At 38.6% G+C, this 19,006-nt stretch overlaps 2 protein-coding genes across 3 annotated transcripts in view; one reads left to right on the top strand and one right to left on the bottom strand.

The window, feature by feature from the left end:
• NKAIN3 (sodium/potassium transporting ATPase interacting 3) overlaps window positions 1–6,783 on the top strand; it is a 330,561-nt gene extending 323,778 nt beyond the window's left edge. The window contains exons 6-7 of one of the 2 annotated variants that reach the window (XM_050329112.1): window positions 2,122–2,205; window positions 5,773–6,783. In XM_050329112.1, coding sequence (XP_050185069.1) covers window positions 2,122–2,205; window positions 5,773–5,786 — 98 coding nt within the window. In that variant the 3' untranslated portion in view covers window positions 5,787–6,783. The remainder of the gene's footprint in view (window positions 1–2,121; window positions 2,206–5,772) is intronic. The other variant, XM_050329122.1, reaches the window with a different exon arrangement.
• Window positions 1–19,006, bottom strand: part of LOC126647092 (aspartyl/asparaginyl beta-hydroxylase-like) — a 724,697-nt gene that overhangs the window by 493,893 nt on the left and 211,798 nt on the right. The gene's annotated exons all lie outside the window — the stretch shown is intronic.

The following is a 19,006-nucleotide window of genomic DNA, read 5'->3' as shown; positions in this document are numbered from 1 at the left end:
TGGGAATATGGATCATGTTTTGCAGCCAGCTGCAGATAAAATAACCAGCTTCTTCTGTAACCTGCTATTATCTGTGGGATGCTAAAAAAATCCTTTCCCTGGGATTTTAAGTCTCTCTCTGCATGACTGTAGTTAATGACTGGACTACGTGGGGTGTTCATTGTTTAGTGACCGAATATCCCTACTACTAACAAGTTGTGGGTTTGGTTTTTTTTAATTTAATGCAGAGTATTATAGAACTGTATAGAACCCTGGTTTTTTTTGCTGCCAGCCATATGCAATTTTCTGAAGCTAATTATTGTAGTCCTATGAATCTGTGGCAGAAATTATCCATAATCCATTAACCAGGCCAGAAATAAACAAAAACTATTATTTTATATGATCCTTAAACCCCTTGGAAAACCTATAAAAATGTTGCTGCTGTTTACTTTTGGCCAATTAAAAAGAGGCATGCATGCATCCAAAAGTTCAGTCAGTGTAAAGTTTTAAAGTATTTGATGTCAGTTTGCACTGAAATATACACAGTAATGTCTTTGTGTCTAATGAAAATAAAAATTCAATTTTCTCTGTTTAATGACCATTTGTGGTCTTAGTCCTGGGAGTATACTAATAATAAGCAATGAAAATATCAGGTAAAATCAGACTGAATTTTTAAAACTAAAAGCAACTTATAATTCAAATAATTGATGATGAATCTTCATATTAAAGAGCTATCAGCCATAAAATAGAGTCTTAATGAAAACTGGCACATTCCATTGCCTTGTGTGATAGAGCAGCTTCTTGCCTTGAGAATTAGCTTCACATGAGTTTTAAGGTGAATTTCAATTTTAATTATATATATATGTAGTGAAAGAGAAAGCCTTGGCTAAATAGGTTTGAGCAGCTCATCTGAACACTTTATTAAGCTCATATGACTTCAAATAGATGATTTTGCAAAGTATTATTGGTAAACCAATAGGTATTTCATCAGTCCTTCAGTCTCTAAGCCTTATTTTGCCATCCCCTCATCCTGGATGAGCATTCTTTTTTTTGTCTACCTAGTGCACACGTTGACTGGGAAGAGGTAGTTTCTTATTAGATATTTCTCATACAGCAATTAGAACAATGAGTATCAAATTCCGTTTAGGACAAATGAAGGCAGTTGTTTTCCATGTGAACAAAGGATCCTAATGTGCTGTGAATTTGTCAGCTCTGGGCAGGTCTGCAAAAAGCCCTTCAAAATCAACACAATAGCCTTTTAAAAACCTGCTTTTAAAATTTCTGGGATAGCTTGGACTTGTGGAATCTTGAAACTGCTTAAAATCTTACCAAAATAACAAAATACAAAATTCAGACTAGAATGTCTTATTTTTAAATCCTTATGACCATAGAAGGAACTAAATACTTCTCAAGAGCAGATATCCCCACATTATTTCTGACATAGAAATCTTGAGAGAAAGTGGAAGGATTCTGAAGAGGCTTCCTGACCCCACAAGTTCATTGAGTGAAGAGAAGACACTGCAGGTTTTTAGTTATCACCTGTTTATTCTTAACTCAGTGCTCACACCTGTGTTTTTTGTTGATGCTTAACATTCCTGAAAGTCCACTGAGCTGCAAGAGTTTATGTGAAATCAGGTTCACAAGCTGAACTGTTTCCATTACCTAAATTTCTAAACTCTTCAAAAGCAGTTAAAGGGAAATATGAAATACATTTATGTTTTTAGATATATTACATATATATATATATAAAATTATATATATGTATGTATGTATGTATGTGGTGAGATTGCCCTAAAGAGAGTCAGCTACATTACCCCTTGGTGGTTTCTGTTACTCGCTCTGCACGTCCATGAACGCCCCCTTTGCAGTGGCTCCTCACACTGGCAGGAGTGTGTATATCTTGTCAAACAAATGCTAGCCTGTCTTGTCAGTCACAGGGCTAAACAGGAAGGAAGACAGAGCTCAGAGCCTTCTGTAAGCAGTTTCCACAGCGTCTTTACCTACTTGGTTTATTTCTTGTGTGCAAACTTGTGCATGCGCTTACTATTTTATTTTTTTTAAACATAATTTGTCCGTAATTACTTTTTCAGTTGACATATTTTCATTTCCATTTGTTCATTTCTGGAACTGTTGTATTTTCAGTTGATTTCATAGGCGGACTTGACACATACTCCTACCGACAGCCCCCCCAGGAACATGTTGAGTTAAAGCCTGTAAAGCCTGTAGGTAAGGTTCTGGTCCTACGGACTACATTAATCCTTCTAACTGAACTGAAAGCTAACCTTCTCCTAAAATAATTTTGGCATCAGATTACTGATAATTTAATTATATTTTAATTAGAACTTAATTAAAAATTAATCCACATAAAACATTTGAGTAAGGACACTTTGCCATTGATGACATACCCACTAAAGCAAGGATTGGTGGATAGCACCATGTCTGCCATGTTGTGCCTCATCTTAAGGAGAGGCTCTCAGTGAAGGATGGAATTGTTCCCTGCTGACTTTTTAGCAAGAAAAGAGCTGGTTTATGGCTGCTGCTGCTGCAGGAATCTTAATGAGATTAACCCATTTATAGAAAAGTATAAGCTTTTTCATTTGTCTAGCTACTGAAAGAAAAATGTTTGCCGAAAAACTGCTAGTCAGCTTAAAATCTAACTATCTGTCAAGTTTCACTGGAAGTTCATTATCTCTTTGTCATCACTTATTTGCTCACACCATGAAAATCGCATGTTTTCATAGACTCTTCCTGATCTACTACCTAATGAATAAGTTTGGATGCATATCTATTCTTTTTATTTGAAATAAATTAAGATATGGGGAGACATTACTAATACATATATTTTGGCAGAAGCTCATGTAACTTCATAGTAGATGATTTTGCAAACTATTATTGGTAAACCAGAAGATGTTCATTTGGAAGTTCTTCTTATATGGTTGGAAGTTGTTGTGCTGTTGCTTTCTGTCTTTAAATTTACCTTTGGGCTTTTAATGCATCTTAAATGCAACACCAAATCCATGTACAGGTAATTGAAACTGATTTAATGACTTACTGTATTTTATTTATCAGTTAACAGAATTAAAATGGGTTGAAGGTTTCTCCTGGTTTATGGATGTGCGCATGTGCTGGGGGTTTTAATTTAAAGTGGACAATTGCTAACCAATTGTTTTGAGTTGGAACTTGACACCCGAAGTTTGTGACTTTATCAATTTTTGCATGTTTTAAAAATATATTTTATTTATGATGCAGCTTTCAGTTTGTAGAAATAAACACAGACAAAATTTAGTAAACATTTAGCTAAATATTATAGGATTATGAAGGCCTAAAATTATGGTGTGTGCTAGAACAGGAGGAAATACTACATTACCACATGAACATTTTGGCTTTTGATCAAGTACATGCTCTACACTGAAATCTATGGTTTTCAGTAATATTTCATTAAATGTCAATTTTGCTGCATTTTCTGTGGGAAAGACAACTGCAAAAAGGAGGTTTGACCCTTCTGAATAAGCTGCTAGAGGAAAAAGTAAACTGGTATTCAGGAGCAAGAAAGCCACACCTACAGCATTTACACCTCTCCGTGAAAGATTTTAATCTCTAAATCTGCATTCAGGTTAGTTGTAAGAATTAAGTGAATCAATGTTTAGCACCTTCTTAGAGAACTTACTATAATTAAAGAGGATAAAAGACATATTCACTGAAAACTTACATTCCTGCAAAATATTTCAATTTGTTTTGCACTAGAAAAGACACAGCATCTGATAATTTGTTCTTTGATAGCAGATTTTTGATAAATAGCTCAAAGGATTTTGGGGATATTGGTGAGCTGATACTGGAGAATAAATGGCATCTTCCCATTTCCCATGTGTGGGTATTCTAGTACAGCTGCAAGGATCCTCTCTGACTTCTTTATTGCTTCGAGAAGTATCAAACAGGGAGAGAAACTATATTGTGTTATCTTCTTTATTGATGTTTTGGGTTTATGTACTGAAAGATACAGAAAGTATCTTTATCCAAGCTGGGAGGAAAATTACTATCAGTGATCAAAATCTGAATTAAAAACCAAATTGCTGGAAATATCTTTGTCAGTGTATTGTGCCAGAAATTTGCAGATGCTTATCTATCTGCAGCACATTTCCCTTCTTGACTTCTCTTGATAAGTTAATTGCTATCTATATCAATTATATATAGTCTGAGAATCCATAGTATCTCTAAGAAATGTGACTTCTGGTGTCCAGGCTGTTCAGAACTCCATCTCTGTTCCCTTAGAATTGAACATGAATAGTGCTTGTAAAAATACATTAAAAACCTTTATAAATGTTATTTTATAGATTAAAGCTTGGCTATATTTCCATTTTTTCTCATCCCTTTTATTTCCCTTATTTCATTCATAAATTAACTAAGCATCACCCATTGAAAATACAAGACTCTGTGGTCTCATCCAAACCACGTGGAAGACAGTCTGTTTTTGTCAAGTACTCATATTCAGTATAATTTCTACTTAGTGCTATGATAATTACTAACTATTATCAAGAATAAGATTAGTTTTCCTTTTCAGCCCTCTGAGAGGTTAAATTTGAACTTGTTCCCATGGGAAACAAATTTTAATCCAAATTTGAATGATCATAGCTTGCCTGTTAGCTCTTTGTTCTGCCTGTAACTCCATTAGGCTACAGGACAAGAAGCAGGATCTTTACCCTGAACCAATGCAGTTTCCATTGTGACGTGCATAAGGCAGGAGACAACAGTGGAGTGGAAAAAAAATTGTCATGTTCTGTTTGGGACTAAAGCACCAGGACTATAAAGAAGACTGTTGTGGTTTCTTGTCTGTATCTACAGTCTGGTCACTCTGTAGTATTTAGAATTGCTTCAGGTACTGCCATTGGAAAAGAGAGGAGCACGGAGACCAGAAGAAAAAAATAAAAAGTTGCATTTTGGCTTGCATTAGAGATTATTATTAATAATAATGGTATTATAATACATTAATAATATACTATCACAATAATATTGTCATAAACTAATATAATTTATATAATGATAATTATAATGATGACTGTAATAATAATAATATAGTAAAATAAAACCACTATAGCTTTGGGCAACCATATCTAAACAGACTGAATCCCTAATTGCAGTTAGGGATGTCCCTGGCATTGCTAAGAACACTGCTAACTTCTGCTCGTGGAACTGATTTAATGTATGAGAAACTGTGACAGCGGAGAGGTTACTACTCTGTGTGATCCTGTCCTGTTTTTATCTTCACCTGAGACTTTACCCATCTTAAAATTGCTCTGAAAGACCAACATAGATTTTCAAGATTACAGAAGTAAACATGGTGTACAGAGAGTCAGGTGAGAACACATAGATTCAGCAGGTGTGTTGTGGTGAGAACTATAAATAGCATGAGTCCAGCTCAAATGCACAATTTGTAACCAGGTCGTGTCAGAATTTTACAATTGAGTGAAAATGCATCTTACACTGTTAAAATATATAATGCTAAACTGAATCTGTTATTGTGTGAGCTTTAGATATGTTTCATCAGCTGTGGGATTTTTCTCCAAATGTTTCTTGCTTTTGTGGTATGCATAATACAAAGCTACTGCTTTGTACCTAATTATTCATTCTGGATCTTATCTGTGAGTCACACAGCTAAGGAAATTAGTTACCAGATGAGAGTTATCCACTTGTTCATTAGTTACTAACCTGTCCGCTGGCCTGAATTTACAGCTCACAAATTAGGAGATTAACAGAATAGGTTTTCATTTGTAAGTAATTCATATATCCTGCTTTTAGGTCGAAGTAAGTAATGAACATGGACTCGAGACTTCTGCTGCTGTAGCTGAAGAAACAGATTTTAGAAGAAAAGACCAACCTTGTGACTCATCGTTCTGGAAGAAACCCACCATCCGTTCCTCACGGCATGTGGAATGTTCTTCCCACAGGCTCAGTGTCATTATCAGCGTTGTTATTTCGTAGATCCTTGTAGATGATCTTGAATTTCTGAATAATTTACTTATATGGACACTTGTAAATTGTAAATTTTTTTATTTTTTAATTTCAATATTTTTACAACATTTAGTGTTGAGGCATGAAAACAAAACAACCTGTGAAAACTAGGAGAAGGGTGTGTCTTTCTAAAAAATGTCAGTATTTTTTGACTGATAGGATCATACTGTGCCTGGTCAAGATTGTGTAAGTTAACAGTAGTTTTGACTCCAAAGTATGCATCAGGAGTCAGACCCTAACAGTGTACAAGAGATAATTTCAATGCTGTATTTAGAATTCACAGTGTCCACTCCTTCCATTGTTTGAACTGCTGAATGCAGTAGGAATTGATCTATGACTCTTCTTACCCAGATGTTCAAGCACTAACGTACTCACCTAATTATAGCAATTCGAATATTACTCCTTTTCCTTTCATAGTCTCTTTTGCCCTGAAACCACCACCAGAAGCTATCTCTGATTTGAAGAGAAATAGGATGATCACTCTATGGGTGTCAATCTCTAGGAACCTTTACATCCAGGGCTGTTTAGATGTCTGTGATTTGCACATTTTTAAACTCCTTTCCTCCCTTCTCCCAGGAAGAAGCCAAGCATGAATGTACAGTACAAGGTACCAACTGAAGCCTTAGAAGCCTCTGGGGACTAATTTTTCTCTTAATTTAAAAGTAAACAAGCAAAACTGAAAATGTGTGTAAAAATTTGTAAAGTTATTTGTAAATACTTCTAGACAAAGAACATGTATGTAACTGTGGTATTTTGTTTTCTATTCTGTCACCACTAGCATAAAGTGATATACAAAGCTATTTTCTCTGGAGAACTGGCGGTCTTCTTAAAAGAACACTTTATTTCTTTCTTCATAATTACAATATAAAGTGCTGTGTAGATTTGTATGCCCCAGAGAGTCATGTCTCTCTACAGAACCTCTGTGTCTCAGCATTGAGCATAAACTTCCTTGGGGTTTTGGGACTGTTTGTCGGTTTGCACTTTTTTCACTTTATGGTTTCTTTGTTGGGACTGTCAGGAAGGGCATTCATTCTGATAGGTGTTTCTTTACCTCTCCACCAGAGACTGAACAGAGGTCCTCCAAGTTCCTTCATAAATACCCTAAGTAATCTACAGCTGATCTAAACATTTAGATCCTAAATTCGCAGTCTTCTGTTGTATTGTGTATTGCCAAATCTGAGCAGGTGAGAGATAGATGAAAGCTTGTCTTGATCCTTTCCCCTCTAAAATCTGTGTTATTTACCAATATGAATCTATTTGGGATGCTAAGAAATACAGTGGAAGTAGAGTCTATCATTTTCAGGCAGCAAGGGTCTTGTGGTGCATCCACCTGCTTTCCAGCTAGTTAAAGGTGTCACCAACTTCAAAGAAAACACAATCTGAACTTGGATTAACCTTCCCCAAAACCGAGTATGAAGTGTTAAGAGGAAGACAATGAGAAACAGCAACTGAAAAAAACCCTTTATTAGTATTTCTGGGGCTGGATATACCTCAAATGGTATGACTGTGTGTGTGAAGTCAGAGTGGGCCAGAAACAGGGATACTTTGTATGAAGACGCCATCTCTCCTCATGTATTTGTATGTTCCCTCATATTCTAGAATATTGCAAAGAACCAGGTTTTGTCCCATCTTGAAAACCTCATTTTAGCACTAAAACCCAAGTACTATGTCACAAAATTAATAGGAATAATACAATTTTTGAGACATCAGGAAAAAGATACAGTAGAATTGCTTTATATCTGTAATATTTTGATAGGGTGGACACACATTATCTGGTTTTGTAATATTTTACTTCTGTTTAGCCTAACAGATTATTTTTCTTTTTTACATGATGCCTTAAACAGTGGTGATGTCTACCTAGCCAGTGTGTTCAATCTTGTGGTTGTGATGGCTCCAGAACTTCAGAGATGGGAATATCTGAACCCCTTTCAGTGTCTGACAGTTTCCAGAAGCTGCCTTGCTTCAACTTTCTCAAGTACAGAGACAGACCAGGATGTGAGCACCTAGCACAATTGACACTGTTCCCTTTTGGTCTTTACATTCCACCATTAATTTCCCTGCATTAATTATTACGGGCTAGCAGATTAAAGGCCTCCAATGGAACCCAGTGCTGCCCTCAGGACCAGGTGGGAGGAACAGGAAGGAGGACCACATTCTCCTTGATTGCATAGGTTCGACACTCTGTTCTGGCAGAGCTTTGGAAGTGTGTATTTGATTTTCTGCCAAGACAGACATGTCTGCTGGACCATGTTTTACAAATTTGTCTGAATGTGTCTAAACCCTGTCTTTCTGTAAGTCCTTCAGAACTGTGCACGTGTCACAAAAATTTTGCAGTGACAGAACCTGACTTCTCTTCCATTTGAAATATTGATCACTTTTTAGCTGGGGAATGCAATCCAGTGTATCCCAAATACACTTAAAATCTCAGAATCTTTACCAATACAGTGAGTGTGCCATCTGTCTCAATTAACGAACAGAACAATCCTGATTGGGAGGGATTTGTCTTCATTAGAACCAGCCAAAAGGCAGACTGTGATGCCAAAAGAAACTGTCATTCTTTTCTAGACTGAGACACACAAAACAGTATCGGTCAACCTGTACATATTAGGGGGAAAATATCTTGAGAATAATAAATGGGTTTGAATGTTAATTGCTGTGTCCTCCAATATAGTAGAAGATATTGGCTAACATTTTTGTAGGAAGCCTTGAGTAGCAGTTCCTTTATTTTTATAAAACATATTTTCAATAAGGTGTTAGGTGAGTCCCAGATCAGTCAGCTGTGTAGGGAATAAATGTTAACTTTCTAAATAAACTCGGATAGTTTTCTTAAGCTTTACTGTAACATGCAATTTCAGGAAATGACTGGGTTTTACTGCAAAACAGAATTTGCTGACAATCTTAAAATTTTAGAGAAGATTATTAGTTGCTGCAAACTGTTCTGGTGGCATTAGTAAGTCATACTCTCACAATTTAGGGCAGCTGAAAATCTATCCTTCAAAATTTTAGACATATTTTTCCTTTCCCCAAGTTTCTGCTTGATTCAGTTTTTTCACAGAGAATCAGATTTGCCACAGTACTTTAACTGACAGAAAAACTGGAGATGTGACCACAGAAATATAGCACTACATGTTCGCTCAGGACTGAGCCAGGTACCACCAGTTTCGTAAAAGAGCAGCTGATGTCTTCAGGACCTGGAAACAAAAACTGTAGAAAGACATGAAGAGGTTTTTGCCTGGTGCAGTGACATACAGTGATTATATACTGCATTTTCTGGACTTATTGGTTGGACTCTTTCATATCCATAGAGATTTCTTACACAAAAGTTTGAAATAAATAAATTTTTCGAAGTTCAATTTTGATCTGAAAGTGCTCTCTAAAATGAAACAGTTCAGAGCCTAGATTAGCTGAAAGGGTTTTTTTAGTGCTAGGATATGACCTAAGCTACATTTTATAAATAATTTAAAAATAAATAATAGAGCTCTACCATTTAAAATCATGGGAATTATGTCTGGGTTTATCCAATAACTCCTTGTCTTCAGTACTGCAGACAACGCTGTAAAGAAGATGGTATTTTTAACATATTAATAATTAGAGTTGGAAGCTAGGGGTATGGTTGCTGGTTAGCATGTGAGTAACTTTTTTTGTTTAAAACCTGAGAACACATAATTGGGACACTCAAAAGCCTGGAGTCTGGCTCTAAAAAATGGCAGATTTTAGCCCAAACAACTGATGAATTGTCCCTTTCAAACAACTTTGACTAAAGGCTTTCTTTGGTCACAGCTGCCATAAAAGTCTCTTCTCCATGCCTGGACCCTGAGTTTCACCTCTCCCTCCAGTTGCCCACAGCTCAGGCATTACAACACCATTGTCACCTCCAAGCACCACGTTGGCAGGTGCAGCCTTTTTTTTCAACACTGCCTGCCTGTCTTTCACATGAGGATTACCATGTTGAAAAAGCCAACCCAGCAATCCATCAAGGTCCTTTTAACAGACTTTGACAGTGGCAAACAAAAATTGACATTCCAAACTAATTGGTTTGCCTCCTTCCAGTATCAGCCTCATCTAGTCTAATTATAACAAATTACAACCTGGGAGCTCTTTTAGACATGGAAAAAAATTCTTTTTAAGTTGAGAAAATGTTCCTTCCATGTAAAGCTTCAACGTCAGCAGGATATTTTTTGCAAATAAGTTAATCTCTTACCTGCTATGAGTGTTTTGACAGAAGAAAATTGCCCAACATAGTGACGGGGTCATGTTGCTGCCTGCCAGAATAGAGCTTTTACAGCAGGGTGGCTGGATTGCATCCTGAGGCCATGTCAGATGGGTTAGGGTTGCATAAGGTGGAGAGTGCCCTCATCAATGCAGCCTTAAAGAAGTGGTCTCTCTCCCCTCTCTGTCGGGGGAGCTGATTATCCCTGCAACTATAACTGGGGATCAGCCTGAATGATTCATTAGTTTGCAGAGGCTTGATAAGCAAACTAAAACATGTGTTATGGACAATCAAGGAACTCAGATCTGTTAAAATAGGCACATAAAGAAGATATTTCATATTGAAATTGCTACTGCAGCATTTGCCCCTTAGAGCTATGTCTGCATTTCATGCTGGTGGTGTGCTCTAAGCATGTCAGAGCAGCTCTGATCACCTGGCATTACCAGCAGCACTCTGCTTCACTGTGAGGGGACACTAGGCTGTACAGGGCTCTAAATAATTATTCAGCAGCTAAAGACACAGATCTAGCCTGTACTGCTTTGCTATTTGACAGCTACATATAAGTTGTGCCATTTTCCCCAGGGTGATAATCTGTCTTATCTGCTGATAACTGATGGTTTCTTGACATAATTTCCACTTCCTTCACAGAAGTCATAGTTTGAATGATTCTCTTTGATTTTAAGCAAATTAAACATCTGGATTTAGTTCCTGCCTCCACATGAGTACCTGCTCATCAGTCACATAACACAGTCCTTGATGTGACAGCTTTGTGGAATAGCTGCTCTTGCATGGTCTGTTGCCTCTCAAAACCAGCAACAGACTCTGAAGATAGTCTCACTAAGCAGCAGCCATGCATCGATAATACCAGGAATGCAAAAAAGATTCTCCTTATTTTGCTTATCCCCCTAGGACCTAATATCAGTTCTTCAAGCTTTCTGTCCCAGTTTCCTATTTATTTCACACCAGCCACATGTAACCAGGCTTTCAAAACATTTCTATAAGTCAGTGCCAAGCAGACTTGCTGAAGCCGAATTTTAAGTTGGCAGAATGTGATTCCAAGAGTAATCTAATTTCTCATTTTCCACAACATTGAGTACCTGCCCAATTAGTAGAGCATCATATACAAGGAAGGGTTACAGCATCCCCTAGCACAGGACATATTTGGAATCATGTTACACATGAGCAAACAGATCAACTCCCTGTGTTGGCCCATACTATTCAATAAAATGTCACTATGGTGTACTTACACTGCTTTACCTGCGTACCCAGAACCAGAGTGGTAGAGTAGCAAGTTCTGGGGCAAATGCAAGCCAACAATTTGTTTAAACAACCTTGGTCTGATATAAATAATCCATACTGCAATTGCTCTTTCTTTTTTTCTTAGCAAATAAAGCTGCCTGGCTTATAAAGTGCACCCAGACTCTCAGGTGTGTGATAACCAGGAACCTTTTATGCCAGTCTTATGTATATACATATATATATATATATACACACATATATTGGGGGGGGGGGTTATTCAGAGTCATTTTTTTGTTTCTGAAGGCCTTATAATTCAAATAAGTCTGTTTTCCCCGAAGTTTAGAGGAGGCTATGCTGCAGGGAGTGTGCCCCTGGGTGTTTGGAGACCAGAATAACACCTATGAAGATCATTGCCTGCCCATGAGAGCACCCCCAAGACCCATCATGGTGCCAGCACTGGCTGGCAGCTCTGGAGGATACCCAAGTTCTGACAGGAGCAAGAGGGTCTGACTGTCACAGCCAGGTCTCACCCCTGGGCTCTGCACCCTACGACAACCTGCTGGGTAATAGCTCTTTGGACACCTTTCCCAGCCAGGCTCAGGGGCTGCATTTACCTGCATTTAAGCCTCAACCCTGTGCTGTAGTGCTCACCTATGCTGTGCTGTGGTCATGTCTGTGCCATGTCTGGAACTCTCTGACCCCCTAAAAAATACAAAAGGCCGATCTCAAGAAATGAGTTCTCATGAGCTTTTGGTGATCACAGAATCACAAAATATGCTGAGTTGGAAGGGACCCACAAGGATCATTTGAGTCCAGCTCCTGGCCCTATACAGGAGCATCCCCAAGAGTCACATCATGTGCCCAGGAGCATTGCCCAACAATTCTTGAACTCTACCAGGCTTGATGCTGTGACTATTTCCCTGAGGAACCTGTTCCAGAGCCCAGCCACTCTCTGGGTGAAGAACCTCTTTCTAATATCCAATATAAACCTTCTCTGACACAACTTCAGGCCACTCCCTTGGGTCCTGTCACTGATCACTACAGAGAACAGATCAGTGCCTGCCCCGCCTCTTCCCCTCACAAGGAAGTTGTAGACTGCAATGAGGTCTTCCCTCAGCCTACTCTCCTTAAATTCATGCACTCTGATAAAGATGTTATTATCTAAATTAGGGGTCTACCTAAGGTAAGCTGTATACTTGGAGAAGTATTAAACTCAGGTATGTAGCTAACACGTGTAATATATATATATAAGATTTAAAGGACATTTCTATTAATCTGCCTAGTTTGTAAGAAATTAGACTTTCGGCTATTTTCAACTCATCAAAACTACTTGACATCACAATGATCCGAAAGGAAAAATGAAGCCTGGACAGGCTAGCCCTACAAAGAAAAAAAGAGATTTGAGAAAAGAAAGAAGCCAGACTTACAAAAGGCAGCACACTGAAGTCAGAACTATGTAACAGAAAGCAAAACTGAAAAAAAAAAAATTAAAAAAACAGGGATTTTTTATTTTTAACATCATCATGTAGCAGTACACTCAAAAAGATTATTCACTAGAATGAAAAACACCACAAAATACAAGCACCCAAATATGTATCTTTGTCATTGCTTTTGTAATAGTGTAACGTAGCTAATAAGCTCAACTAGTTTCACAGTCTGTCACCATTAAAACCTTTTATGCCAAGAAATATGATGTACAAAGGAATATTAAAAGCAAGGTTTGACTGCTGTTCTGCTGAGCATGTTATGCCACCTCATGGTTAGTGACAGAAACACCACTGCACTCAGTGCTGTTTCAAAAATATAGCAGAGCAAAAAGAGTAGCACATCTCAGTAATTGATACATAGTGCTGAAATGTCAGAAGTCCCACCGGGATCAATCATTGCAGAGTGTTAAGATCAAATTTGTGAATTATATATAAAGACAAAGCACTGCAAAACTCAGCTCCTTTTAACAGTTGAATCTGATGTTTTACTGCGAGTATATTGCTGCGTAACATATAATCCAATACTGACCTGATACTAGCCCATAAACACCTTCTCCTGTGGAGCTACATTCCTATGTTGAGCTTGTTTCAGTAGGTTGGCATTACCTGGAAGCACACAGTATTATGCACTCCAGGAAGTTATCATTTCTTTGCCTCTTTAACAACAGTAAATATTATTTACTTTCAATTGGATAACTAACATGCAATTCCAGTTATAGATGTGTATAATGTACACCTAATGATTAAACTTGGATTTTACCATGACCTAAAAGTCTTAAGGTAAAAAAAATCCAGAACCTCAGCAGAATATGATTCTCACTTGAGTCAAGAGTTCATAATACGCACTAGTAAAGATTGGGTTAGATTTTTAAATTAGAATGAATTATGCATAGAATTAGAAATGGAAGCTGGCTGAATTGATATGATCTGGCATGTACAGGCAGTTAGGTGATGGCCAGAGCCTCAGCTACACTAAAGTCATTATGGAGAATGTTTGTTAAAACCAGTGGATTAGACTCAGATGGCTTGTGCATGAGTAGAAATAGAGTCATCCTACTTAAACTTAGGCATTTTTTATACAAAATATTGAAGTTTAGCAGTCCTGACATTAGCAAAGGAACAGGAGGAAGTGAACTGTGTCTCTCTTGCTCCTATGTGGGGTTTGTGGTAATCAAGCTGTTAATTTGGGCATCTCACTCCAACCCAGAGTCAAGTCAGAGGAATGTGAAGCAAATATACAAATTCTGTGTTTTTCCTTTCCTGATCTTTCAATGAAGGATACTTGGCTTCAGACAGTTCAGAGTATGGTCAGCTCCTGAGCATCTGAGGAAACCTGGACAAAGCAAAAGCATATTTAAGGCAAACCCATTTATTAACTAGGCACTCAAGTGGCATCTTGAGAAGTTTAAGTGGGACCTGAGCGGGTTAGGTCACAGGAGCTTTTTCTATGACTTGGTTAACTCCCAAACCAGATGATGTATTCAGGACATATGAGAAATGACTATGCATAGTTTAAAACTCCTCTTCCAAAGACTAATACAGTCTTTCATGATGAAAGGTGATAGAGAAACTTTATCTGCTTTATCTCTCAGCAAAAGACTTAAAGGTTAACATTGTAAAAGTGAATGTGAAAGTCAGGCACTGTCTGCATTTTGAATATTCAGATTCTCTTATTAATGTAGATGTTTGAAAAAGGGTCTGTGCCCTGTTTTTTGATACAAACTAACTCAGAGATAATAAAATACTTTTGTTTTGTATGTGTAGAAGGGCTATGGATGGATTCTCTCCCTCTTGTCCAGGAAATGCACTTGTTGGAGCACTAATCTGCAGCACAAAATTACTGATATATTTAGGGATCATCCTCATTTCTCTGTCTTGCCAGAAAGTTCATATTCTTAAATGATAACTTGCCATGCAAGTAAATTAAAATACCAGTCTCACCTGAAAAATTACTAGTTATTTCCTGTTTAGAAGTAATTGATTGTTAAAGCAAAACAAAATACTTTTATTTAATAAAGGTTTTGTTGTCGTAGTAGTATTTTTGTTTTAAAATATTGTAAGCTTTTAAACTTACAATGCAGAAATATCTAATCACTCCGAAAACTCTTTCTATAGATTGCTTAAGCAAGGAGATCATGTGCAGAGCAAATGTGACATCGGAGTCAGAATCTTTGGAGAGTGAAAAAAGCTATACATTATCCTTTTTTCCCCTGTTACAGTTTCTGGGGCTAATTTGGCCAACCATGAATAATGTATTGCAGGACTGCTTCCTACCTTTTGAGATTCATTCTGTTCATCAAGTGTAACTGTTATGACTCTCAGTCTGCTCTGTGTGACATATAATTTTGCATAACATTAGGCGGCATGTTGAAAGTGGGAGCTCTTTAACAAATACAATTTCTACTTCTAAATTACATACAGATGACTTCCTGGAGCTGACTGGAATATACACTCCAAAAGCTATCTTCTGAGAGCACTTATGTCCTCTATAATGACATTTAAAATGACTGATGAAAACCTGCTTGGGCCAACGCATTAGTGATTAATGGTGTGTAGATATGTCTTTGTCCTCCTGGAGAAGAATGAAAGCTTGACTTTTTGACTAGATGTGGCTACTTACTTTAACACAGCTGTTGCTCAGAGGTCCAAGCCTTACTGGAAAACCAAGAAGAAAATGCAGGCCTTTTCTCTTTGTGCTAGGAAATTGCAAGGCATGCTGCTAGCCTATATCAGCCACGGAAACTTAAGGGAACAGCAGGCACTCTGGGACTTCTCTGAAGGAGCTGTTTAGTGAGACCTCAGCCTAATGGCCCACATTGTATTGTGGCTGTGACATGGAATCTCACTGTGGGACTTGCACAGTAATATTTAATCCTTGTTAACACGCTCCTCTGCGACGTGAGAATAGTAATAGCTATGTAGCCCTTGCCTAGAGACAGTAGGATATTACTCAGATTTGCCTTATTTCATTTAGTGGAGCTGCTGACTAACAAGCTTGGTGTTTGCATGGAAACCCTACTAGTAGTTCCCAGGTCACTTTCTAGATTCAATTCAATTTCCATTGACTTCAGATGGGAATCGTCAGGTGGCTGCAAAGACAAAGGACTAAGGATGTACCGCATTCAGATCGCAAACCTGTGCTGGCATCAAATTCCTTCATTCGTCCCCTCCATACCCCCAAGTCTAGTCTGAAGAGGGGGACCAAGGTCTGCCCACAGCTGTGATTGGCAGAGAGGAGGGCACAGCAGCTGCTCAGGCTCTGTGTGAGTCAGTACAGGACAGGGCATTAGGCATCAACCCTTGCCCTCTGCTGCTGTCACGTTGTCACTAACTCCTCATCACGCTTTTCAGTCAGGCTGACTCAAAGTCCTGGCAAGGCTGGCCCAGACTGGGAGAAAGCACCAGCTGGAGATGAGAATTTTGAAAGATGCATCAAAGAAGAAAACATAAGAAAGGGAATATTACATATTCAGAGAGGAGAGGCAATTTAGAAAAAATATGCCAGTCACAGAGAGATTTATTCCCTGGGCTATAAGAGAAGCAAACACAACAGAACAGCGAGAGTTATGCAGGAAATCAACAGAGAGGGTGGGATTACTCCAATGCATTTAGGTTTCTGATGCCCATTTTCAGGCATGTTAAGGGTGTGTGCAGGTTGACAGTGAAGTTGCCCACTTATACAAAAAAAGTATTTGTAATTTTTTAAGTATGAGGATTACATATGAAGGATTGTCCTGCTTTCTTCACACACAACTTTAATGGGTGTCCTTTACAGATAAACTGAAGGATTTAAGTTATTAGGAGCTATACATAAATGCATATTGCTGTAGGACATGGGATTGTCTTTTTCATTTTCAGCTGCATAAACTAACTAAGCATAGCACAGTTCAGGAACTAAAAATAACACATTGCCATTTACAGGACTGTGTTTTATCTATGTTTCTTTTTCCCTCAGGGGAAAAGTAAGAGATGTTTAAAAAACCAACCAAACAAACAAATAAAAAACAACACACAGCCAAAACACTGTAAACCACAGAAATGTCCTAGGAATAGGTTAAAAGACTGAAGTGGAAACATACTACTCTTCATTGTAGTTAAAAGTGCTCCTGAACACTTAGGGCAGTTACAAAACAGTGAGGAATTGTGACACAGTCCCCAGACTTTGCTTGCACTTCAGTGTTTAGTAACTGAGCAGTAGTACTCTGCATACCTCCTGGGGTTAACACCTCATGTCGTCCTATTGCTCTCACAAAACTCAGTGCTATGTTGGGTTGCTGTTGTTATTTTTGCAAAATCAAACAAAACCCAGAAGTGTTTACTAAATGGTTTAACAAAGCAGACAAGAAGACTTTGTCGAAAACCACACTGCAATAAAGAGGTGTTCTGTAAAAAACAGTGCAAAGACTGATATAGCTAAACAGGATTTAATTTATGGGTATCTCTTGTGTAGGACTACTTCATGGTCCTTGCTCCTGGATGTGTCCCTTCTACCCTTCCAGAAATTACACCTGCTTGGCATCATTTGGATTCATCATCTGAGGACTTGGGATTTTTCCCAGATCTCCAGTAATCTCATAATCTTTTGGGTGGTTTGGCTTGTAGTGAGTATTAGCTTTGATCCAGCTATAAACAAACAACCCTTGATTTGTTCAGTATAAATATACAGACTGTTAGTACAGTAAAATTAAGTCCAGTGCCCCAGGGCACATATGCCTTGGACACAGCATGTTTAATGATATATAGCATGTGCTTATTTGGGCAACCCTGCAGACAGCTATAGGAAGTTGTCTGTCTTTTAAACTGGCCCTGGTGACAGTATTAATAACCAAGACCTGGACCCAGGAAGACATTTGGATAATCTCCACAGTTGCTCTCTTGCATCCATCAACTTCTGTAACTGGTCACTGATCTCTTCAGATGTGTCTAGTTCACTCTGCTCCACATGTTGCTACTCCTGCAAGGTGAATGGAAAGTGCTGGTGCAGGTGCAGTTTAAGAGAAGCCTGAGTCATACAGGGATTGACCTGAAAATTTGTTTCGTACTTTACAAACGAGAATTTGCATTCTCCATTCACACCTTTTTCTTCAGTGAAATAAAATCTTTGCTGTGTGGCACCCATGACTTCCCCTCCACGCATCTAAGTGTGTTGACTGATGGATGGAGAAGCAGAGCAGTGTCATGTGCACAGGTAGAGGGTCAACTACCACCTTTCCTCAGAGAAAGACATTTCTATGATGTGATGGGGCCTCATATGGTGAAATTATGCCTCACTCATTAGAATGGGACCTCCACACCATCACTTTTTCCCTCAGGGGACTTGAAGAGGCCCATAGCATTTGCTGCTACATAGAAGGCTCTCTGAAGCAGAGGGTTAAGGACTATTCCCCTGGTGCATGGCCTTCTCCTGGAATTTTGCTGGTGAAAGGAGATTATTAGCACTGAAGGTCAAATGGTACCTATCCACTGAACACTGCTATTCTATCCCCCTCCATGCACAAGGCTGGGATTTACATCTTTCAGATATTGCAGCTGGCAAGCAGGAGGATGACTGAAAGCCACAGGTATGTGTTCAAATCAAGAACAAGAGTCAGTCAGGAAGTCCAATGCCTGAAGAAACACAGTGTTAACTGACTGCAACTGCTTCAGCTTGCATCCAGGAGCTAAGGGATAGTTTCTTTCATGGCACTGATATATTCCTTCTAATTTCCATATGTCTGCTGTGTTACAGCAGCTGTCCCAGCAAATCCCATCATGTTTGTTACTGTACAAACAAACAACACCTTTCAGCAGTTAGGCAGGCAAACGGAGTCAGAGAGAGGACAGCAGCTCGACCTCAGTTGCGTGGTAGGTCTGGATGAAGCTGACCCAGGCTGGGCTTCCTCCCACATCCCCCTGCAACTATGCTTCTGTCCAGGAAGAGTTGTGGGCTTTCCCTGCCCTTGCAGAAGGAGCAAGAGGCATTGCTAAGGCATACTTCAGCTTACTGTTGTTGTAATGGGGTTGTGAAGCAGGCAGATGAGATTATAGCCGGCTGGGATGCTCACTCCCTGGGCTGTCTGACATCCATGTCAGCAGACAGAGCTTT

Source organism: Myiozetetes cayanensis, unplaced genomic scaffold (genome assembly GCF_022539395.1).
Source record: "Myiozetetes cayanensis isolate MyiCay16 unplaced genomic scaffold, myiCay2020 scf1, whole genome shotgun sequence".
NCBI lineage: Eukaryota > Metazoa > Chordata > Aves > Passeriformes > Tyrannidae > Myiozetetes > Myiozetetes cayanensis.
This window is presented reverse-complemented; position numbering and strand designations above follow the sequence as displayed.